At 43.7% G+C, this 26,172-nt stretch overlaps 1 protein-coding gene across 1 annotated transcript in view; it reads right to left on the reverse strand.

Moving 5' to 3' along the window:
• Positions 1-26,172, reverse strand: part of LOC122561374 (broad substrate specificity ATP-binding cassette transporter ABCG2-like) — a 96,419-nt gene that overhangs the window by 65,758 nt on the left and 4,489 nt on the right. The window contains exon 3 of the mRNA XM_087999274.1: positions 16,131-16,283. Coding sequence (XP_087855400.1) covers positions 16,131-16,283 — 153 coding nt within the window. The remainder of the gene's footprint in view (positions 1-16,130; positions 16,284-26,172) is intronic.

Raw genomic sequence — 26,172 nt, forward strand, 5'->3', positions numbered from 1 at the left:
GTTATAAGAGATAGGATTTATGATCTTATAGAAAGGAATAAGTTGATTAGGGATAGTCAACATGGTTTTATGATGGATAGGCCATGCCTCACAAACATTATTGAGTTTTTTGAGAAGCTGACCAAACAGGTGGATGAGGGTAAAGCCGTTGATGTGGTGTATATGGATTTCAGTAAAGCATTTGATAAGGTGCACCGCGGTAGGCTTTTGCAGAAAATACAGAGGCATGGGATGGAGGATGAATTAGTGGTTTGGATCAGACATTGGCTAGCTGAAAGAAGACAGAAGGTGGTGGCTGATGGGAAACTTTCATCCTAGAGTTTAGTTACTGGTGGTCTACCGCAAGGATCTGTTTTGGGGCCACTGCTGTTTGTCATTTTTACAAATGACCTGGATGAGGGTGTAGATAAAACAATGACTGCAGATGCTGGAAACCAGATTCTGGATTAGTGGTGGTGGAAAAGCACAGCAGTTCAGGCAGCATCCGAGGAGCAGCAAAATCGGCGTTTCGGGCAAAAGCCCTTCATCAGGAATACAGGTGTAGAACTTTGCGGATGACACTAAGGTTGGTAGAGTTGTATAGTGCCGAAGGATGTTGTAAGTTACAGAGGGACATAGATAAGCTGCAGAGCTGGGCTAGGAGGTGGCAAATGGAGTTTAATGCGGAAAAGTGTGAGGCGATTCACTTTGGAAAGAGCAACAGGAATGAAGAGTACTGGGCTAATGGTAAGACTCTTCGTAGTGTAGATGAACAGAGAGATCTCGGTGTCCATGTACATAGATCCCTGAAAATTGCCACCCAGGTTGATAGGGTTGCTAAGAAGCCATGCGGTGTGTTAGCATTTATTAGTAGAGGGATTGAGTTTCAGAGCCATGAGGTCTTGCTGCAGCTGTACTTCTGGTGCAGCCGCACTTGGAGTATTGCGTATAGTTCTGGTCACTGCATTATAGGAAGGATGTGGAAGCTTTGGAAAGGGTTCAGAGAAGATTTACTGGGATGTTGCCTGGTACGGAGGAAAGGTCTGACGACGAAAGGCTGAGGGACTTGAGGCTGTTTTTGTTAAAGAGAAGAAGGTTGAGAGATAACTTAATTGAGACATATAAGATATTCAGAGGGTTAGATAGGGTGGACAGTGAGAGCCTTTTTCATTGGATGGTGTTCTACCAAGAGGGGACATAGCTTTAAATTGAGGGGTGATAGATATAGGACAGATGTCAGAGGTAGTTTCTTTACTCAGAGAGTAGCAGGGGCGTGGAACAGTCTGCCCCCAACAGTAGTAGACTTGACAACTTTAATGGTAATTGGATTAGACATACGGAGAAAATGGAATAGTGTAGGTTAGATGGGCTTCAGATTGGTTTCATGGGTTGGCGCAACATCGAGGGCCGAAGGGCCTGTACTGTGCTGTAATGTTCAATGTTCTATGCTGTATTCAAAAAAGGAGAAAGAAAGCAGGAAACTACAGGCTATTTAGCCTGACATTTGTCACAGTGAAGATGTTAGAAGCTACAATTAAATATATCATCACAGGGTATTTAGAGAAGCTCAAACTGTATAGTTGGAGTCAACATGGATTTGTTAAAAGGTAGTCATGTTTAACCAGTTTTTTGAAGTTCTTGGAGAAGTAATGCTGTACATGAATTTCCAAAAAGCATTTGATAAGATGCCACATCAAATTGCAGAAAATGAAAACTCACTGTGTAGAAGTAAGCATATTGGTATGGATAAAGCACTCTCTAGCTACAGAAAATTGCAATATAGGCAGTTCCCATGTTGTGAATGGAGTCCATTTGCAAGTTGATTTGTACGCAAGTCAGAACACGTTAGAGAACAATATAAAGCATCAAACTTAAGTACAGAAATTTGTATGTTGGGTCTTTAAAATTACACACTGTATAAGACCACATTCATAAGTACAAGCGACTGTATGTCCGACATCCATAAATTGGAGGCCCACCTATAGACTTAAACAGGTCATTATCTGTTTCACAAGATGTGCCAAGTCATGTACCACAGGAATCAGTGCTGAGCCCTCAACTTTCATAATTTATCATAATGACTTGGATGAAGAGATGGAAGGCATGATAGTTAAGTTTGCTGATAATACAAATACAGGTAAAGTAAGCTGTGAGGAAGAAGCAAGCAACAAAGGGGTACAGGTAGTTTAGGTGAGTAGCCAAAGATATGAAATGTGAATCTTAATATGGGAAAATATAAAATTGACATTTTGGCAGAAAGAATTTTTAAAAAAACTTTTTGGTGAGAAATTGAAGGACTCTAAAGTACAGAGGGAGCTGGAATTTTAAAACAGTTATGTGCAATTCATTTTTAAATTTACAAATTAGGCTGTTGCTGACTAGACCAACATTTATTGTCCATTCCTGGTTGCTCTTGAGAAGGTGGTAGTGAGCTGCCTTCTTGAACTGCTGCAGTCCATTGTGCTGTAGGTAGACTCATAATGTCATTAAGGAAGGAATTCCAGGATTTGGACCCAATGACGCTGAAGAAACAGCAATATATTTCTAAGTCACAAAAGTGATTAGCTTGGATAGAACTTGCAAGTGGCATTCCTATGTATCTGATGCCCCTGTCCTTCTAGGAAGTAGTAGTCATGGGATTGGAAAGTGCTATCTAAGAAGCCTTGGTGAATTTCTACACTGGACTTTATATATAGTACCTACTGCTGCTATTGAGTGTTGATGGTGAAGGCAATGCATGTTTGAGGATATGGTTCCAATCGAGTTGCTTTGTTCTCGGTGGTATGAATCTTCTTGAGTATTGTTGGATTTGCACTCATTCAGGCAGGTGGGGAGTATTTCAATACATTCCTGATTGTCACTTTTCAGCCCAAGTCTGAATATTTTCCAGGTCTTGCTGAAGGTAAAAACCAAAAGAACTGCGGCTGCTGTAAGTCAGAAACAAAAACAGAAATTACTGGCAAAGCTTGCAATGTGGTCCCCTATATGTTGGGGAAACAAAACGTAGACTGGGTGATTGCTTTGCAGAACACCTACATTTTGCCTGCAAAAATGACCCTGAGCTTCCATTTGTCTGCCACTTTAATACACCAACCTGTTCCCAGGCCAATATCTGTGTCTCAGACTTGCTGCAGTGCTCCAGTGAAGCTCAGCGTAAGCTGGAAGAACAACACCTCATTTTCCGCTTGGGGACCCTGCAGCATTCTGAACTCAATATCGAGTTCAATACCTTAAGAGTTTGAATTCTGCTATGTCATAGCCCCCAACCCCACACATCAGACCTTGTTATTACACAGTCTGTATTACACACAACCCATTGTTAGCCACTAACAGTGTCTATTAACAGCTATTCACTCTCCTAGCCAGATCATTGTCTACTCATTTGCTTGTTCAACTATTATTCTCTCTGTTTGGGCTCTATCCTCACCTATCATTCACTCCTTATCCCCTCCTCCCACCCTATTTTCTACATAAAAATCCATTTCTCTTGATGTGATCTCCTCTACCTCGGGGAGACAGGGTGCCAATTTGCGGAGCATTTCAAGGAACATCCCTGGGACACAGGCACCAAACACCCAGCGCGCTGTGGCTGACCACTTCAATTCCTCCCTCTACTCCCCCAGGGACATGCAAGTCCTGGGCCTTTCCACCACAAATAAAAGCTACCCGCCAACTGGAGGAAAAGTGCCTCATCTTCTGCCTTGGCACCCTTTAACCACAAGGCATCAACATCGACTTCATGAGTTTCCAAATCTCCCCGCCCCCCCCATCCTAGATCCAACCCTCCAACTCAGCACCACCCTCTAGACCTGTCCATCTTCCTTCTCACCTATCCATTCCACCTTTCCCATTGACCTATCACAATTACCCTCCACCTGCATCCACCTATCGCCTTCCCACCTACCTTCCCCCAGACGACACCCCTCCCATTAATCTCTCATCCCTTTTCTCCCTCCACATTCCCAATGGAGGGCTAAAGCCCAAAACGTCGACTCTCCTGCTTCTCAGAAGCTGCCTGACCTGCTGCGCTTTTCTAGTACCATCTTTTTCGACTCTGACTCTCCAGCATCTGCAGTCCTTAGTTTCACCCATTTCCTAGCTACCATCAGTTCTGAGGAAGGGTCACTGGACCCAAAATGTTAACTTTGATTTCTCTTCATATATGCTGCTAGACCTGCTGAGCTTTATCAGCAATATCTGTTTTTGTTCTTGCTGAAGATATTGGGGGCTAGGATATTACAGTGAGGAAGACCTGTAGTAATGTCCTGGGACTGAGATGATTGATGTTCAAAAATGACAATCATCTTCTTTTCTGCAAGGTTTAATTACAGCCAGCATAGAGTTTTCCCATGATTCTCACTGGCTTCAGTTTTGCAAAAGCTCCTTGATGTCACACTTTATCAAATACTGCCTTAATATCACAGTGAGTCTCACCTCACTTTGGAGTTCAGCTCATGTGTATATGTTTGGATAATGGCCATACTGAGGTCAAGAGTAAGTGGCCTTGGTGGAACACAAATGTGAAAATCAGTGAGCAGCTTATTGGTTAGTGAGTGCTACTTGATAAGGTTGTGACCCCTTCCACTTCTTTGCTGATGCTTGAGTTTGAGTTTGATTTATTGTTGTCACATACTGAAATTGAGTAAAAACTGTTCTGTGTGCTATACAAGTGGCCCATACCATACAAAGTGCATCAGAGTAGCAGAACACAGCGCAGAATACTGTATTACAACTGCAAAGAAGGTACAGAGAGAGCGAGACCTGAATTTATATTTGAGAGGTCCGTTCAAAAGTCTGATAGCAGGGAAGAAGCTGTCCTTGAATCTGTAGACTGATATAGCAATAATAAGCCATGTTGAATTTCTCCTGCTTTTTGTAGACAGAACATACTTAGGCAATTTTATACACTGCTGAATAAATGCCGTGTTGAAAGACATATAGAAAATAATGAGGTGGCAGGTACCTTTCAAATCCAAACATTACACTTTTATGTGGATCAAACTGCCACAATTCACTGTTTGTTTGCTGGTGGACAGATCAGTTCTGATGGTCAACATGAACCCATTGGTCCCAAAAGGCGACTAACAAAAGTGGGTACTAAAGTCAAATATTTATCAGAAGTGGCTAGTCACTGGAGAAATGCAACTATTGTAAGTACAGCAGGAGATTGTACAGTATTCCAGTACACCGGATAATACAAAACCTAGATGAACGTATAGGATCAGGGGCAGAAAATTAGGCCCGTGAATTGAGAACAAGTATAAAGATGGAAAGCAAGAAAGTGCAGTGTAAGATCAAATGGTTGGCCTGATAGCAACATGCCATGAGAAAGAGATCATGAACTGTTGAAAAGTATCCTCTTAGCACAGGCAGGAGGTCAAAAAGTAGCAATCCAGAAAGTGATGGATGATAAGATACAGAACATCGTTTAATAAGGGCAAAAAAATATAGTACAAACCAAAAATACTACCATAAGCAGAAGCCTTTATGATTGAGAAATCTTAATGACCATGAACAAACTAGAAGACAAATTAATAAAACATGTCAAAAACACGACTCTATAAAATGGAGAAAATTTGGGGTGTACCTAGAGGTGCTAGATAGGATACAATCAGCCCTATCACAGAGGTGAATATATACAGAAAAGGTGTCACCTGATGGGATTTATGAGATTAAAGCAAAACTAGCGATACAAGGTTTTGAAGAAAAGCCAAGCCATAAAAATACATTCACCAATGGCTGGTAAAGTAATTTTGAAAAATTTCTTGGCTGTTTTAGAAACAAATGCTAGGGAATATAGATCAACTGACATTTCTGCACGAAGATCAGCTTAAGAACCAAGGGTTTCTTATCTTGAAAAAGAAGAATCAAATGCTGTGGAGACACTCCAGTAGTTAAATAAATATATATATGCCCTAAATAATGTGTCAAGAGTTTGGTACTTCTAAGTAAGCTCTATTAAAGATTTATTAAAATTGGATCATCTTCAGTTAAGAACAGACTCTGCCATGTTTTACTGGCACCCCGAGGGGCATCTTACAGGCTTTTTTTCTGCCGCGTATACGTAACTTTTTGTGGGGGCGGGAACAATAAAGTTGAAAACGTTGCCATGAATGGGCTTAAAACAGAATTTAAAATTGGAAGTCAGGTTTCTGGGGCTTTTAAGTACAATGGATTGGAAATCAGGCAGAATCAGGAGGAGAAAGTGAGGGCTGCAGATGCTGGAGATCAGAGCTGAAAATGTGTTGCTGGAAAAGCGCAGCAGGTCAGGCAGCATCCAAGGAACAGGAGAATCGATGTTTCGGGCATAAGCCCTTCTTCAGGAATCAGGCAGAATCAATCAAGTATCACTTTGCATCAGCAATCTTACTTGGGAAATAAGTAGGAGCTCACAAAAAGAGGCAGCGGCATCGAAAATGAAATGGAGAAATTGCAAAGTCAATTTGGACAGCATAATTGACTGGGTACTAATGTAAGGCTAGATGCCAGTTCTGAAGTATTAGAGTTGAGTACAACTATGAAAAATCCCAATGTGGAAGATATTATTTGGGTGAACAAAATGCTGAAAAGGTTACAAATGGAGCATGTATTTTAAAATTTACATCATCAGAACTAATTAGGATCCTGCTATTATTAGCAAAGCTTCTTATAAAAACCTTATCAGCAGCCTTGATTTCAGCGTGAGAGTCGAGACAGCGCGAGCCAGAGGCAGCAATGAATGTAAGTTTGAATACAAAATACTTACCTCATTATTGAGCAGTCTCCATTTAAACAGTGGGAGTCTAGAGAACATGAGTCGGGGACAGACAGGAAGTAAATTTGAATATAAAATACTTACCTCATGAATCGGCACATTGAAGGCTGAACAGGGCACATGGGGACTGCTGTTAAGTGAACTAATAAAGTCAGGCAGTAGCAGGTTACAGAGGGACATAGATAAGCTGCAGAGGTGGGCGGAGAGGTGGCAAATGGACTTTAATGCAGAAAAGTGTGAGGTGATTCACTTTGGAAGGAGCAACAGGAATAAACAGTACTAGGCTAATGGTAAGATTCTTGGCAGTAGGGATGAGTAGAGAGATCTTGGTGTCCATGTGCATAGATCGCTGAAAGTTGCCACCCAGATTTGATAAGGTTGATAAGAAGGCATACAGTGTGTTAGCTTTTATTGGTAGAGGGATGGAGTTTTGGAACCATGATGTCATGTCGCAGCTGTATAAAACTCTGGTATGGCTGCACGTGGAATATTGCATACAGTTCTGGTTGCCGCATTATAGGAGCAATATAGATGGAAAGGGTACAGAGATTTATTAGGATGTTGCCTGGTATGGAGGGAAGGTCTTATGAGGAAAGACTGAGCGCCTTGAGACTGATTTTGTTAGAGAAGGTTGAGAGGTGACTTAATAGATACATACAAGTGGGCGGCACGGTGGCACAGTGGTTAGCACTGTTGTCTCACAGCGCCAGAGACCCGGGTTCAATTCCCGCCTCAGGCGACTGACTGTGTGGAATTTGCACGTGTCTGCGTGGGTTTCCTCCGGGTGCTCTGGTTTCCTCCCACAGTCCAAAGATGTGCAGGTCAGGTGAATTGGCCATGCTAAATTGCCCGTAGTGTTAGGTAAGGGGTAAATGTAGGGGTATGGGTGGGTTGTGCTTCGGCGGGTCGGTGTGGACTTGTTGGGCCGAAGGGCCTGTTTCCACACTGTAATGTAATCTAATCTAATCTAATGTAATACAAGATGATCAGAGGATTAGGTAGGGTAGACAGTGAGAGCCATTTTCCTCAGATGGTGATAGGTAGTACAAGGGGACCTAATTTTAAATTGAGGGATGATAGATATAGGACAGATGTCAGAGGTAATTCCTTTACTCAGAGAGTAGTAGGGGGGTGAAATGCCCAGCCTGCAACAGCAGTAAACTCACCAACTTTAAGAGCATTTAAATAGTCATTGGGTAAACAGCTGGATGATAAACAAAGAGTTTGGTTAGATAGGCTTCAGATTGATATCACAGGTCGATGCAACATCAAGGGCCGAAGGGCCTGTACTGCGCTGCAATGTTCTATGTTCTATGTTCGTAAACCCGAAAAACTACACTTGTCGTATTTCCCACCCGCCCTCCCCCACTAACCAAAATGAAAGACTCTGTGTGGAGGGTTGGTAAGGAAAGGGTTTTTAAAATCTCTTTTGGCAACTTAGAGCAGAGGGGATGGAAGCTAGAGCAGCTACATGCACCTTTTGCAGGATGTGGGAGGTAAGGGTCACTACTGGTGTCGCTGCTGAGAGTCGCAGGTAGATAGGATAGTGAAGAAGGTGTTTGGTATGCTTTCCTTTCTTGGTCAGAGTATTGAGTAAAATAGTTGGGAGGTAATGTTGTGACTGTGCAGGACATTGGTTAGACCACTTTTAAAATATTGCGTGCAATTCTGGCCTCTTGAAACTTGAAAGGGTTCAGAAAAGATTTACAAGAATGTTGCCAGGATTGGAAGATTTGAGCTATAGGGAGAGGCTGAATAGGTTGGGGCTATTGTCCCTGGAGCGTTGGAGGCGGAGAAGTGACCTTATAGAGGTTCATAAAATCACAAGGAGCATGGACAGGATAAATAGACAAAACTCTTTTCCCTGAGGTGGGGGAGTCCAGAACTAGATGGCATAGGTTTAGATTGAAAGGGGAAAGATATAAAAGGGACCTAAGGGGCAACATTTTCACACAGAGTGTGTGTGTGGAATGAGCTGCCAGAGGAAGTGGTGGAGGCTGGTACAATTACAACATTTAAAATGCATCTGAATGGGTATACAAATAGGAAGGGTTTAGAGGGATATGAGCTAAGTGCTGGCAAATGGGACTAGATTAGGTTAGGATAACTGGTCGGCATGGACATGTTAGAATATATAACATAGAACATTACAGTGCACTACAGGTCCTTCGGTCCTCGATGTTGTGCCGACCTGTGAATCCAATCTGAAGCCTATCTATCCTATACTATTCCATTTTCATCCATATGCTGATCCAATTACCATTTAAATGCCCTTAACGTTGGCGAGTCTACTACTGTTGCAGGCAGGCCATTCCATCCCCCTACTACGCTCTGAGTATACAAACTATCTCTGTCCTAAATCTATCACCCCTCAAGTTAAAGCTATGCCACCTTGTGCTAGCCATCACCATCTGGGGAAAAATGCTCTCACTGTCCACCCTATCTAACCCTCTGATTATCTTATATGTCTCAATTAAGTCACCTCTCAATCTTATTCTCTCTAACGAAAACAGCCTCAAGTCCCTCAGCTTTTCCTCATAAGACCTTCCCTCCATACCAGGCAACATCCTAGTAAATCTCTTCTGAACCCTTTCCAAAGTTTCCACATCCTTCCTATAATGTGGTGACCAGAACTATACGCAATACTCCAAGTGCGGCCACACCAGAAGCACAGCTGCAGCAAGACCTCATGGCTCTGGAACTCAATCCCTCTACTAATAAATGCTAACACACCGTATGGCTTCTTAGCAACCCTATCAACCTGGGTGGCAATTTTCAGGGATCTATGTACATGGACACAGAGATCTCTCCGTTCATCTGCACTACCAAGAATCTTACCATTAGCCCAGTACCCTTTATTTCTGTTGCTCCTTCCAAAGTGAATCACCTCACACTTTCCCGCATTAAACTCCATTTGCCACATCTCAGCCCGGCTCTGCAGCTTATCTATGTCCCTCTGTTACCAACAACGTCCTTCAGCACTATCCACAACTCCACCGATCTTAGTGTCATCTGCAAATTTACTAACCCATTCTTCTATGCCCTCATCCAGGTCATTTATAAAATGACCAGCAGCAGTGGCCTCAAAACAGATCCTTGTGGTACACCACTAGTAACTGAACTCCAGGATGAACCAACAACCACCACTCTCTGTCATCTTCTTTCAGTAAGCCAATTTCTGATCCAAACCGGTACATCACCCTCATTCCCATGCCTCTGTATTTTGTGCAATAGCCGACTGTGGGGCACCTTATTAAGCGCCTTCCTGAAATCTATATACACCACATCAACCGCTTTACCCTCATCCACCTGTTTGGTCACCAGCTCAAAGAACTCAATTAGGTTTGTAAGGCATCTATCTCCCTTTCACTACAGATAGATTCAAAGGGATAAAGGATTGGTCATTTGATAGACGAGAGAGAGAATTATGATAAAGGGAGCTTATTCAGAATGAAAATGTGTTGCTGGAAAAGCGCAGCAGGTCAGGCAGCATCCAAGGAACAGGAGAATCGATGTTTCGGGCATAAGCCCTTCTTCAGGAATGGCAACATGTAACTAGTGGAGTACCCCAAATATCAGTACTGGGTCACATTTATTTACAATATTTATTAATGACTTGGCTGACTGAAATAAATGTACTACTGCCAAGTATATGGATAACACAAAAATTGGTTGGAAGGCAAAAAGTGAGGTGGCACAAAGAATCTACACAGCGATAAAGACAGGTTAAGTGAGTGGGCAACAACTTGGCAGATGGAATATAACTTGAGGATATGCACTTTGGCTGGAAGATTAGAGGAGCTGAGATTTACTTAAAATGGAGATAGACTACAGAAATCCACAGCACAAAGGGATTTGGAGAGCCTCTTACATGAACCATGAAAAGCATCATCCCCTTCATTCAAGCTCAGCAAATAACAAGGAGAAAGTGAGGACTGCAGATGCTGGAGATCAGAGCTGAAAATGTGTTGCTGGAAAAGCGCAGCAGGTCAGGCAGCATCCAAGGAACAGGAGAATCGATGTTTCGGGCATAAGCCCTTCTTCAGGGGAAGAAGCGTCGATTCTCCTGTTCCTTGGATGCTGCCTGACCTGCTGCGCTTTTCCAGCAACACATTTTCAGCTCAGCAAATAACAAGGCAAGTTCAGTAGGGAAATCTTGCTAAGAGTATACAAAGCACTATTCAGACTATGTCTGAAATACTGTGAATAGTTTTGGTATTCTTATCAATGAAAAGATGTAGTAGCATTGGATGCAGTCCACAGAGGCCCAATAAGTTGATCTCCGATATGGAGAGGTTTCTTATGAGGAGAGACTGAGTAAAATTGGCCTGTAGTCATTGGAGTTTAGGAGAATGAGACGAGACCATATTGAAAGTTATAAAATTATTCAGGGCCTTGACATGGAACATGATGCGTTAATTTAGGACCAGAGGATATAATCTCACAATAAGAAGTTACACCTTTAAGAGAGAGATGAGGAGGAATTTATTCTCTCGGAGGGTAGTGAATCTGTGGAATTCTTTACCACCTTGGTCTGTAGACACTGGCAGAAGATAGATTTTTAATCAATAAGGGGATCTAAGGTTATGGCGAAAAGGCCAGAATGTGGGGTTGATAATCAGATCTCCTACGATCTCATTGAATTGCAAACAGACTCAGTCGGTAGGATGTTCATCTTGTGAGAGAACCAGAGGTTACTGTTTAATAATCAATGGCAACCCATTTAAAACAGAGAGGAGGCTAAATGTTTTTTTTTCCCTTGAAGTGTTGTCAGTTTTGGAGCTTTCTTCGTGAAAAGGTGATCGATGCAGAGTCCTTGAACATTTCAAGACAGAGATAAATAGATTCTTGTTGAGCAAGCGATGAAAAGTTATCAGTGGTAGGTGGGATCAGATCAAACATAACTGAATAGCAGAGCAGACTCAAGAGGCTGAAATGGCCGGCTCCTGTGCCTGTCATAGGTTCCTATGGATGTAGTACGTGGTAAGTCACTAGCCAAGAGAAGGCCTGTGTCAGGTCAGGGAGAAAGGATAGCTAAGGTTCCAGCTGCCAGGAGGGCAAGATTAAAGACAAATTCCACTGTGGAGAATGCAGATGAAGACTTCACTGTGGCAAACTGTAATGAAAATGCTGTCGAGGAGATGGGCAGGTCACCTTCAGTTGGTAGCCGGGAAATATGTTGGAACAGGAGCTTCCTCCAGAGCTTGGAGCCCATCTTTTCCACCAAGGAAGTGGTGTGAATCTCCCCCCCTCCCAGCTCCATCCCTACACCAGCTCTTAGCTCCCAGCCCTGCCGAGTTTTCACCATTCCCCAGACCTACCCCTCACTGAGGGCCAATTATCAGACCTCAGCAAAGGCCTTACCTTCATCCCCCTCTGCTCCTGGACGAACAAATTCAACACGTGTTGTGACATCGAACATTTCATCCATTGCCTCAACCTCTGGGCTTACTTTTTCCACCAAAACTCCCGTCCATCTTCCGAGGACCCTTTCTCCCGCATCCAACACACCCCATCCACATGGACACCCCATGATGGTCTGTTACCCACCCTCAATCTTGTTATTTCCAACAGCCACCAGGACATTGACCACCTTAACCTGTCCACTCCCTCCTCACCCTCACAACACACAGTCTTCCATTCCCTCTGCTCCAACCTCATCCTCACCATTAAACCAGCAGACAAGAAAGCACAGTGGTAGTTTGGTGTACTGACCTTAACACCGCTGAAGCCAGGCGCCAACTCGAAGACACCTCCTCCTACTGCCCTCTCAAACACTACCTCACCTCCCATCATCTTACAGACCATACACAACCTCATCACCTCAGGGGATCTCCCATCCACAGCTTCCAACCTCATAGTTTGGGAACCCCCCCCATCGCCCGGTTCTATCTCCTATCTAAGTCTAGGAGAAAAAGTGAGGGCTGCAGATGCTGGAGATCAGAGCTGAAAAAATGTGTTGATGGAAAAGTGCAGCAGGTCAGGCAGCATCCAAGGAGCAGGAGAAGGGCTTATGCCCAAAACGTCGATTCTCCTGCTCCTTGGATACTCCCTGACCTGCTGTGCTTTTCTAGCAACACATGTTTCAGCTTCTATCTAAGTCTGACTAGCCCAGTCGACCCATCATCTCAGCATGCGCCTGACCCACCAAAGTAATCTCCACATACCTTGACAATGTCCTATCCCCCTCCCGATCCAGGAACTCCCCACATACATTCGGGCCACCTCATGCACCTCCATCCACCATGATGAGGGCCTCCGAACCCTCAATTTCTTCCTCTCCAGAGTACTCCCCACCAGTACTCTTTCACTGACACTCTCATTCGTTTGGCTGAACTGGTCCTCACCCTCAATAATATCTCCTTTGAATTCTCCCACTTCCTCCAGAAGAAAGGGGTAGGCATAGGCACCTGCATGGTCCTCAGCTATGCCTGTCTCTTTGTCGTTTACCTGGATAAGTCCATCTTCCGGAGTTACACCGGCACCATTCCCCACCTTTTCCTCCGCCACATTGATGACTATATCGGCACCAACTTGTGTTCCCACGAGGAGATTGAACAATTCATCAACTTCACCAATACACTCCACCCCGACCTTAAGTTCACCTGGACCACTTCCGCTTTCCAGACCGCTCCATCTCCAACAACAGTGTCCAACTCAACACAGGCATCTTCTACAAACCCACCAACTCCCACAGTTACCTGGACTATACCTGTTCCCAGCCTCCTGTAAAAAACACTATCCCTGATTCCAAATTCCTCCGCCTCTGCCGCATCTGCTCCCAGGAGCACCAGTTCCATCACAAAACACATCATTGGCTTTGTTCTTTAAAGACCACAATTTCCCCTCACAAGTGGTTGATGATGCCCTCCAGCGCAAATCACCTGTTCCCCACACCTCTGCCTTTGAACCCCACCCCTCCAACTGTAACAAGGACAGAACCACGCCGGTCCTCACCTTCTACCCCACCAACCTCCATATACATTGCATCATCCTCTGCCATTTCCACAAACTGCAAGTGGACCACACCACCAGAGATATATTTCCCTCCTAACCACATCCGCTTTCCATAAAGACCATTCCCTCCACAACTCCCTTGGGGTCCATGCCCCCCACCAACCTACCTTCCCTTCCCAGCACCTTCCCCTGCCACTGCAGGAATTGCAAAACCTGTGCCCACACCTCCCCCTCACCTCTATCCAAGGCCCCAAAGGAACCTTCTACATCCATCAGAGTTTTACCTGCACTTGCACACATGCCATTTACTGTATCTGTTGCTCCCAATGTGTTCTCCTCTACATTGGAGAGACAAGACGCCTACTTACAGAACGCTTCAGAGAAGCGTCTCCAGGACATTGACAGGATGCAGAATTGGGCTGCAAAGTGGCAGATGAAGTTCAACCTAGAAAAGTGTGAAGTGATTTGAATGCAGAATGCAGGGTTAAAGGCAGGATTCTTGGCAGTGTGGAGGAACAAAGGGATCTTGGGATCCATGTCCATAGATCACTCAATGTTGCCAATGAAAATGATAGGGTTGTTAGGAAGGCATATGGTGTGTTGGCTTTCATTAGCACGGGGTTGAGTTTAAGAGTTGCGAGGTTATGCTACAGCCCTGTGAAGCCCTAGTTAGACTATACTCAGAATATTGTGTTCAGTTCTGGTCACCTCATTATAGGAAAGATGTGGAAGCTTTAGGGAGGGTGCAGAGGAGATTTACCAGGATGTAATTGGTAGGTTCTTCACATAGAGAGTGGTGGGTACGTGGAATGCACTGCCAGCAGCTGTAGTAGAGTCAGATACATTAGGGACATTTAAGCGATTCTTGGATAGGCACATAAAATGAATGGTATGTAGGTTAGTTTGATCTTAGAGTAGGATAAAAGGTCAGCACAAAATCAAGGGCCAAAGGGCCTGTACTGTGCTGTACTATTCTATCAGTTACTTGATTGTTTTACAAATTAAGGAGCAAGCGAGGTACTAGATTTTGACAGGTGGAGACTTAATGGGGCTTTTCTCTGTGCTAAGCGAACTTGAGGACTGCAGATGCTGGAGATTAGAGTCAAGAGTGTGGTGCTGGAAAAGCACAGCAGGTCAGCAGCATCAAGGAGCAAGAAAAAAAATGTTTCAGGCAAAAGCCCTTCATCGGGAAGGGCTTTTTCTGTGCTGTAGACCTCTAAACTCCAAGAAACTGTTGGCCATACTGAGAAAAGAATGCTTGAAACTTTATTGTGCAAAGAAAAGAAAACAGGAATACTGTCATTCTTTTTGTTTTTGAAGTATTTTGCTTGTATATCAATCTATTTATAAAAGATAAAAGAAAATCTGCTACCACCTATGCCTGAGATCTAACGGACCAAGGGAACAGGTAATATTAATTAAGATTTAATTGTATATGAGTTGGTGATATAAATATGAGTAACTAGTAAGCAATCATTTTCAAGTTTTATTGATTTTGGTTAACTGAAGTAAAGCTAAAAGTGTAGGCTTGGACTTTGTTCAAAAGTCAGTTGTCTTCTGATGATGCTTCTTATACACAGAAAAAATTATGGGTCAATACAATTTTGCTGCTGCTGATGACTTGAATTGCCTTGTGGATGACTAGTTTTGAATTATCTCATTTAGCACGATGACAGTGCCACACAAAATAATGGAGACTTCTCAAAGTGAAGATAGAACTTTGTCTCTAAGGATTGTGCAGTGGTCACATCTATCAAAATTGTCAAAGACAAATGCATCTGCAGCAGCTAAATTGGCAATGACTGTGTCAAGTAGGTTTTTCCCTCAGTGCTTTCTCCAAATGGTGGGAATTGGGGTGGTGTGGGTGGGTGGTAATCAGCAGTAGACTTCACTACCCATGTTTGACCTGATGCCATGAGACTTCATGGGATCCTGAGTCAATGTTGCTGACTCTTAAGACAACTCCCTCCTGAGTGCATGCCACTTTGTCACCACCTCTGGAATGTCTATCCTGCTGGCACGATAGGACATATTCAAGCAATGTGATTACGTTTCCTGGACATTGTCTGTCAGGTACGATTTCCTAAATAGAAATATGTCAAGTGGGTGCTTGACAAGCTGTGGAGCAGCTCGACCAATTTTAGCACAAACCCACAGATGTTAGTTCGGAGGACTTTGCAGAATCAACAAGGCTGAGTTTGCTGAAATTCCCAGTACCTGGGAGATTAGGAGGGTAGAAATACACAAACAGGTCATTGTTTATGAAAATATAAGTACAGATAAATTTAGAACGTTGAAAATTTAAGGGAATAAAACCTTGCCAAGTGAAATTTCAACAGTTGACTCAATCATAGTCATTTTTTCTCTTAGTTATTTTCTGTGATCTCCTCAACTCTTCTCAAAGTACAAAATGTTCATTGATCAACTGCCTCTGACATACCTTGCTGTCAGACACTTTGGTTAGTCCAAGTTGAGAGATGATTTGCTCCACCTTTTCTTCTTTCTCCTTGAACCTAATTGAACTGGGCAATCGCAAAGCTGCAGAAAACAGCAAATTTTCTCTCACAGTCAATGTTCCCATGAGAATATCATCCTGTAAAGCAACAGTTTAACATTTAACTAAGTCAACAACTGTTATTCATCTCTATAAAATAAATTGTTGATACTACTCGTGGATTAACTGTGGGTTACTAAAGTGTTTGGGACAATTGACTTGTGTTGCCTTTGTGTTGACTTTGATTTTTTTTTTGTGTCTGGATTAAAATGCGGACTATATTTACAAAACAATTCCATCAACAACAAGTATTATTCTTAAACTGCTGTGAACATAAGCTTAAGTATGGTAAAGGCAATTACAGGGAAGAGAAAAGAGTTCTTGGCTGTCCTTGCAAATCCTGTGGAAATAAATTAGGATGACAGTTGCACATTTTTGGCACCAAACTTCGGTCCCAAAGTAAACTGTCTCTCTTGCTTAGAGGAGTCTTGTGTCCGGCATTGACGTTCCTGATGCCATTTCACCCTCCACCACAGAGGAATGAAAGATCAGATTTAAACTGGTGCGGAATCTCCTCCCCATTAGCAACTCTGCTGGACCTATCCCTGTAGTTGCATGAGAGATGGTCCAATAATCAAACAGAAACCAGGACATTTGGTATTGAGTGAAGCTGTAGGCTGTTTCTTTAAGCCTGCCGTTAATGTTTGGACTGCTGTTTCCACATGACTATTGGACAACGGATGATATGGAGCTGTCCTTATATGCTAAATGCCATTCGACTTTAGGAAATAGTTGAATTCCATTCTGGTAAATGTTGGCCCATTGTCTGTGATCAATACTTCTGGGAGCCCACCCGAGTGCTGCTGGTGTAACTTTTGTCCTTTGTATTCTGGGCACTGCCCCACCAACACGGCTATCCAATCCTGGACATCAGTCTTAACATTTTGCCAACATCTTCATTTGGACAACCTTAGATGACCCCTGCTGGAGTTTTGCCAGTATATTGCAGCAAGCTTTGACAATTTGACAATCACTCTTGCTTCCCATAATGGAATGTTATTCTCTACGGTGATCAGGTCTCACCAGGTCTAAAAAAGGCTTCAATTCTGGTTGTGATGGCCCTTTTGTTTCCCCCATCTCTACCACCTGTTTTAGTTTTGCCAGGACAAGATCTTTTTGTGTTCAGAGTCTCTGATATTATCAGCAATGACAGGAAGCGTATTCAGAAAGTTTAAAACCAGAACAAACTCTTCCAGTGCTCATTCCTGATGAAGGGCTTATGCTCGAAACGTCGATTCTCCTGCTCCTCAGATGCTGCCAGACCTGCTCTGCTTTTCCAGTAACACACTCTCGACTCTGATCCTCAGCATCAGCAGTCCTCACTTTCTCCTAGTTGATTTTAACCTTACTGCGAAGCCTCTTGCAAGGATGCCTACCTTGAAGAAATTGTCCTCCTCTCTCTACAAAGATCTCAGTGAGTCCCTCTCTCACTGTACCCCCCAAGTCCTCCCCTCTGCCCTGAAGCTCTTCCGCCACGTCCTCAAGCGGACTCGCTACCACAGTCGCATCTCCTTCCTCAGTGCCTGCCTACGGAACCATCTGATCCCACATGGACTCCAGACCACATTCAGACCAACCCAGTTTGGACTTGGAACAGGATACCCAGTACACACTACAAATCAGAAACCTTCAACAACGATTCTCTTTCCGGATCCTCCGCTCCACGCTATCAGCCATGTGCCACCATCTACTCTACCTGTAGTCAGTCCTACCCCAGCTCAGAGCCACACTTTCCCAGACCCAATGGACCTCTGCATTTCTACATTCTCAGAAGGGTTCATGCGCTCAGCAAACAGTTTTTCTCCGCCACATGGACATAAAAGAATGCAAGTTAAACTAACATTCATGTACTTCTCCCGCCTCCAACACACTCCATCCACCTGGACGTCCTGTGCTGGCCTGTTACCCAGCCTTGACCTCTTCATTTCAAACTGTTGCCATGACATCGACCGCCTCATTCCTGATGAAGGGCTTATGCCCAAAACATCGAATGTCCTGCTCCTCGGGTGCTGCTTGACCTGCTGTGCTTTTCCAGCAACACAGTCTCGATTCTTCCAGTGGCGGAACAACAGGTGGTGTATCTGCCAGCAGGATGTGGCTCAAGGAATCCACATTTGCTACTTGGCCTTCCAGACAGTGTTCCAACTTGGAATTGTACACATTCAGAATGAAAGCCCACCGCCGAATCCGATCTGAAGCTGTGAGTGGCTCAGCCTTATTCTCTTTGAGTAGCCCTAGCAGGGGTTTGTGGTCTTAACTATTACAAATTTACGCCCATTAAGGTATGGATGGACATTTCTCACATCAAAGATGACCCCCAAACCTTCCTTCTCTATCTGGTCTTTTTTCTTCTCTCGTCACCACTGAAATGACTCCATAGAGAACGGTATCCTGTCACCACATCAACCTTTATTTATACATGCATAGCACTTGACACTGGCCCAGGTTCCTCAGAGCCACCTCACAGAGGGAATAGAACCTCTGACACTCCTGCTTATATCTATCAACCAGGGCTCCCTGATTGAACCAGGGTAACAGTCCTAATCAAGAACTTGTATTCTTTGAGGTCCACGTGGCTCACCTTGTTACAATCACTACATATATTATTCAGCTAGCCTGCAAGACATATCACAATGTACATCTCAAGTATTCTTAAGAGAATCAGTTTGCTAACATCCTATCAGTGAATCTCAGCCAACTGTCTATCTACACAAGCGAATAACTCAAAAGTTAGACATTGTCCTTTTCCTTTGGATGTGGATTATGCACAATGCACAATATATTGGCATCCTTAGCACTTTATAAAGTTTAAAACATAGATTGAGGTCCCAGTACGTTATTAGGCTAGAAATCCTGAGGTCCGATCTAATGCTCATGGATTCAATTTCCACAACATAGGATTGTGATATTGTCACTGCATTCATAGTCGTACAACACAGAGACAGGGCCTTCAGCCCAAACTGGTCCATGCTCACCAAAATGTCCATCCACACTAACCTCATTACTCTCCACTTGGCCCATATCCTTCTAATCCTTTCCTATCCATGTATTTGTCCAAATGCCTTTTAAATGTTGTTAATGTACCTGCCTCAACCACTTCTACTGGCAGCTCATTCCACATGCATACCACCCTCTGTGTAAAAAAGTTGCCCCTCAGGTTCCTATTTATCCTTTCCCCTCTAACCTTAACTAATGTCTATAAAACTTTGGTTAGACCGCACTTGGAATACTGCATCCAGTTCTGGTCACCCTATTATAAGAAAGATGTGGATGCTTTGGAGAGGATTCAGAGGAGGTTTACCAGGATGCTGCCTGGACTGGAGGGCTTATCTTATGAGGAGAGGTTGACTGAGTTCGGACCTTTTTCATTGGAGAAAAGGAGGAGAAGAGGGGATCTAATTGAGGTATACAAGATAGTGAGAGGCATAGGTAGAGTCGATAGCCAGAGACTATTTCCCAGGGCAGAAATGACTAACACGAAGGGTCATAGTTTTAAGCTGGTTGGAGGAAAGTATAGAGGGGATGTCAGAGGTGGGTTCTTTACACAGAGAGTTGTGAGAGCATGGAATGCGTTGCCAGCAGCAGTTGTGGAGGCAGGGTCATTGGGGACATTTAAGAGACTCCTGGACATGCACATGGTCACAGAAATTTAAGGGTGCATACATGAGGATCAGTGGTCGGCACAACATCATGGGCTGAAGGGCCTGTTCTGTGCTGTACTGTTCTATGTTCTATGTTCTATGATGTCCTCTTGTCCTCAATTCTGCAACCCTGGGAAAAAGATTGAGTACATTTACCCTATTCATTACTCTCATGATCTTATACACTTCCATAAGATCCCCCCTCAGTCTCCTACATTCTAAGGAAAAAGTCTTAGCTTGTCCAACCTGACCGATAATTCAGACCCTTGATTCCTGGCAACATGCTTGTAAATTTCTTCGGCACTCTTTCCAGTTTAATAACATCCTTCCTATAGCAAGGTGACCAAAACTGAACACGATACTCCAAATGTGGTCTCATCAACATACAACTGCAACATAACTTCCCAACTTCTACACTCAATGCCCTGCCTGATGAAGTCCAGTGTGCCAAAAACCTTCTTCACTGCCCTGAATTAGGTCATTCAGCCAATGGCATCTGCTCACCATTTAATCATGGCTATTAAGTTTCTCAACCCCATCCTCCCACTTTCTCCCCATAACCCTTGATTCTTTTGATAATCAAGAATCTCTATATCTCAGTCTTAAGTATATTTAATTACCTGGCATCCACAGTTTTCTGTGACAATTAATTCCATGGATTTTTCTGATCTCACACTTTCTCATGTTGTACTCCATCTACCATTTCTTTTCCCACTCTCCTAAACTGTCCAAATCTTTCTCCAGCCTCCTCGTCTCCTCAATGCTACCAGTCCCTCTACCTATCTTTGTACCATCTGCAAACTTAGCCAGAATGCCCTCAGTTCCTTCACCTGGATTGTAAATGTATAAAGTGAAAGGTTGTGGTCCCGACACTGAGCCTTGCAGAACACCACTTGTTTGCTACCACCAGCTGCCATCCTGAGAAAGACCCTTTTATCCCCACTCTCTGCTTCCTGCCAGACAGCCAGGCTTCTATCCAGGCCAGCACGTTGCCTCTAACGCCATTGGCCCTTATCTTACTCAGTAGCTTCCTGTGCGGCACCTTGAAGTCCAGGTAGATAACATCCATTGGCTGTCCTTATTAATGCTTATTACTTCCTCAAAGAATTCTAGCAAATTTGTCAGGCCTTGATGAAACCATGCTGACTTTTCCCTATTTTACCATGCACTTGCAAGTATTCAGAAATTTCATTCTTCACAATGGATTCCAGGATCTTCTGACAACCGAGGTTAGGCTAATCAGTCTGTGGGAATTGGTTTAGCTCAGTTGCCTGGATCATTTGTCTACAGAGCACTGTCATACCAACAGTGTGGGTTCAATTCCCATCACCAGTTTGAGGTTACCATGAAGGACTCTCTTTCTCAACCTCTTCCCTTGTCTAAGCTCTGGTGGCCCTCAGGTTAAATCACAACCAGTCACTTCTAGTAAGAGAGCAGTCACTATGGTCGGGCAAGACTATGGTGACAAACAACAACTGGTCTGAAATTTTCCATCCTTTGCCTTACTATCCTTTTAAACAGGAGTGTCACACATTCGCAATTTTCCAGTCCTCTAGGACCCTTCCTGATTCTATCAATTCCTGAAAGATCACCACTAACACCTCCACTATCTCTTCAGCTATCTTCCTTAGAACTCTGGGATGTATTGCATTTGGTACAGGTGATTTATCCACCTTCAGACTGTTCAGTATTTCTAGCACCTTCTGCTTGGTGATGGCTCCCATACTCCTCTGTGCCCCCTTACTCTCTTGAATTTTTGGGATATTACTCACGTCCTCCACCGTGAAGACTGACATGAAGTAATTATTCAGTTCCTCAGCCATTTCCTTGTTCCCCACTACTATCTCTGCAGTATCATTTTCCAGCAGCTGAATGTCCACTTTTGCTTCTCTTTTGCCCTTTACATATCTAAAGAAACTCTTACAGCCTTCCTTTTTATTACTGGCTAGCTTACCCTCATATTTAATCTTCTTCTTCATTCTGTCCTTTTTTCATGCCCTCTGTTGATCCTTGTAAGCTTCCCAATCCTCTGGTTTCCCACTGCCCTTCGCCACCTTACATGTTTTCTCTTTTGCTTTTACGGTATCCCCGACTTTGCTAATCAGCCATGGTTGCCTCATCCTCCCTACTTCTTTGCCCTCGGGATGAATCTCTGCTGTGTCTCCTGAATTAGTCCCAGAAATTCCTGTCATTGTTGTTCCACTGTCTTTCCTGCTAGGCTATTCTTCCAGTCAATTCTCTGTCATGCCTCTGTCATTGCCTTTATTCAGCTGTAATACTATTACTTCTGATTCTATCTTCTCCCCCTCAAATTGCAGAGTAAATTTAATCATATTATGATCACTGCCTCCTAAGGGTTCCTTTACCTTAAGCTCCCTTATCAAGCCTTCCTCATCGCACAACACTAAATCCAGTACTGCCTGTTTCCTAGCGTGTTTAGATCAAAATGGTGCTAGAAAAGCACAGCAGGTCAGGCAGCATCCGATGAGCAGGAAAATCAACATTTCGGGCAAAAACCCTTCATTCCTGATGAAGAGCTTTTGCCCAAAATGTCGATTTTCCTACTCCTTTGATGCTGCCTGACCTGCTGTGCTTTTCCAGCACCACTCTAATCTGATCTAAACTCTGTTTTCCAGCGTTTGCAGTCCTTATTTTTGCCCTGTTTCCTAGCACGCTCTACCACAAGCTGCCCCAAAAAACCATTTCGTAGACATTCCACAAATTCCCTTTCTCGCAATCCACTACCAACCTGATACCAACCTCCACCTGCATATTGAAATCCCCCATGATCACTGTAAATTTGCTTTTCCTTCACATCGTTTCTGTCTCTTGGTGTATCTTGCGTCCCAGCTCCTGACTATTGTTTGTACAGAACTCCAATTATGAATTTTATACTTTAGGAATTGAGTTCCTCAATTTTATCCACACAGATTCTACACCATCTGACCCTACATTATTTCTTATTATTGATTTAATTTCATTTCTTACTAATAAGGCAACCCCACACCCTCTACTCACCTGCCTATCTTTTCAATAGGATGTATATCTTGAATATTCAGCTCCCAATCCTGATCCCCTTGCAGCCACGTCTCCGTGATGCCCACCACATCATACCTGCCTATTTCAATTGCGCCACAACCTCATTTGCCTTATTCCTTATACTGCATGCATTCAGATATAATACCTTCAATCCTGCATTAGCCATCCCTCTTCTCATTGTCATTCATTTGTCCAATATGCTTGAAGTTTGATTGCTAATCTTTTCCAAACACTCTTTCCTTATTTGTGCCTGTGCTGGAGATTTTAATAACTTCTCTTGAGTTCTGCACTGTTATCTCCTCCTTTAGTTCGGGTTTTCTAACTTCCCCTATAACTGAACTCTTCCCCCTATTTAGTTTAAAGCCCTGTCTATTGCCCCAGTTATGCAGTTTTCTAGGACTCTGGTTCCAGCACAATTCAGATGAAGACCGTCCCATCGGAACAGATCCCTTCTTCCCGAGTACTGGTGCTAATGTCCCATGAACTCAAAACCATTCCTCCCACATCAATCTTTGAGCCATGCATTTACCTGTTTAAGCTTATTGATCCTGTGCCAATTATCTTGTGGTTGAAGTAGTAATCCAGAATTATTACCTTTTTGGTTCTGCTTTTTAATTTAATTCCTCACTGTTCATACTCCCTGCGCAGAACCTCTGTCCTAGTTTTATCTATGTCATTAGTACCCATGTGGACCACAACCACTGGATATTTACCCTCCCGCTCCAAGTTCCTCTGCAGTCCAGATGAGATATGCCAGACCCAGGCAGGTGACACAATCTTTGGGACTCTCGATCCTGGTCACAGAAAACAGTGTCAATGCCTCTAACTATACTATCCCCAACTATAACAACATTTCTCTTCTCTCCCCTACTTGAATGGCTCCCTGCACCGTGGTGCTGTTGTCAGTCGGCTCATCCTCTTGCAGTCCCCATTCCCATCCACACAGGGAGCAAAACTCATGAGCCAATTGGACAGGGACAGGGACTGAGGCTCCTGCAACTCCATCTCCTGGATTCCTCTACCAATCATTGACCCCACTTTTAGAGAACCATGCACCTGAACTCCAAAGTCCCTCTGTTCCACTACATTCCTTCAGGAGCCATGAAACTCCTCCCTTGATTTGATTTTCCAAAATGCAAGACCTCCCAGTTGTCTATATTAAACTCCATTTGCCATTTCTCGGCCCACTTCCCAAGGTCCTGCAGAAATTTCTGATAACCTTCTTTACTGTCCACAACATTGCCTATTTTATCTGCAGACTGCTAATCATGCCTTATACATTCTCATCCTAATCATTGATACAGATAACAAACAGCAAAGGGCCCAACACCGATCCCTGAGGCACTCCACTAGTCACAGGGCTCCAGTCCGACAAGCATCCTTTCACTATTACCCTCTGCTTTTTACCATCAAGACAATTTTAAGTCCAATTTGCCAGCTTTCCCTGAATTCCATATGATCTAATCTTCTGGAGCAACCTACCTTGTGGAACTTTATCAAAGGCCTTACTGAAATAACTAGATTAAGTCGATCACCCTGCCCTCGTCAAGTTTCCTGGTCACTTCATCCAAGAACTCTAACAAATTTTTGAGGCACAATCTCCCATGCACAAAGTCATGCTGACTACTTCTCATCAAACCCTGCCTTTCTAAATGCATGTATATCTTATCTCAGAATCTTTTCAAGTAGCTTACCCACCACAGATGTTAGGCTCACTGGTCTATAGTTCCCAGGATTTCCTTTGCAGCCCTTCTTGAAAAAGAGCACAACATTCACTACCCTCCAATCTTCCAGGACCTCACCCATGGTCAACGATGATGCAAAAATATCAGCCAGCGTCCCTGCAATTTCTCCTTCAACCACTCTCAGTGTTCTTGGATATATCTGTCAAGACCAGAAGACTTACCAACCTTCATATGTTCTAATATGCAACAAAAATCTGGAAGTAAAACTTTAATGGTGGTCTTGAAACCATTGTTGACAGTTGTAAAAATCCATCTGGTCACTAATGTTTTTTAAGGAAGGAAATTGCTATCCTTACATCATCTGACCTAAATGCATCCCCGGCCCATAACAATGTGGTTGACTTTTAACTTCTCTATGAAATGGCTGTACAAGCCATTCCATCTTACGAGCCTCAAGAAAGGAATGAAGCTGGACAGCCCATTTGGGATTGACTGAGGCACAAGAAACACAACTGCAAAGACAATCCAACCACCCTGTAGCACAGCATTTCAACTCCCCCTCCCACTCCACCGAGGATATGCAGGTCATTGGACTCATCCACCGCCAAACCACAACAACCCGACGGTCGGAGGAGGAGCGTCTTATCTTCCGACTGGGAACCCTCCAACCACAGGGGATGAACTTGGACTTCACCAGTTTCTTCATCCCCCCTCCCCCCACCTTGTCTCAGCCGAATCCCTCCAGCCCGGCACCGCCTTCCTGACCTGCAGTCTTCTCCTTGACCTCTCCGCCTCCATCCTACTCCGACCTATCACCCTCACCTTGACCTCTTTCCACCTATCACATTTCCAACGCCCCTCCTCCAAGTCCATCCTCCCTACCTTTTATCTTCTCCTGCTGAACACTCTCTGCTCATTCCTGAAGAAGGGCCTGTGCCCGAAACGTCGAATCTCCTGTTCCCTGGATGCTGCCTGACCTGCTGTGCTGTTCCAGCAATAAAGTTTCAGCAAAGACAATGACAACCCTGCAAAGCCCTCCTTACAAATATGTGGAACGACTGCCAAAATGAGGAGTAATGCCTCACAGACTCATCAAGCAACAGTCCATACTCAGGGATTAACCTTGGCCGCCTCCAAAAGTTTCCAGTGTTACAAGTTGCCAGCTTTCAGCCAATTCAAATCTCACTGTGCGATATCAAGAAATGGCTGGAAGCATTAGATACTGCAAAGACTTTGGGACCTGACAACATTCTGGAAATAGGAATAAAAACATGCTCTAGAACTTACCACAACCATAGCCAAGCTGTTCCAGTACAGCTACAACACTGGCATTGTCCCAACAATTTGGAAAATTGCCCTCATGCTCTCTACACAAACAGCAGGACAAATACAACCCAGCTAATCATCACTCCATTAGTCAACTCTTGATCACAGGTAATAAGACGGAAAGTGGCATCAGTACGGATATCAAGCAGTAACGATTAAGCAATAATCTGCTCCTGACGCGCAGGAGTGAACGCTCCTGGCCTCATTACAGCTTTACTTCCAACATGGAACAAAAGA

The sequence above is a fragment of the Chiloscyllium plagiosum genome, unplaced genomic scaffold (assembly GCF_037043375.1).
Source record: "Chiloscyllium plagiosum isolate Xiang-an unplaced genomic scaffold, Cpla_swu_hap1 HiC_scaffold_22, whole genome shotgun sequence".
Taxonomy (NCBI): Eukaryota; Metazoa; Chordata; class Chondrichthyes; order Orectolobiformes; family Hemiscylliidae; genus Chiloscyllium; species Chiloscyllium plagiosum.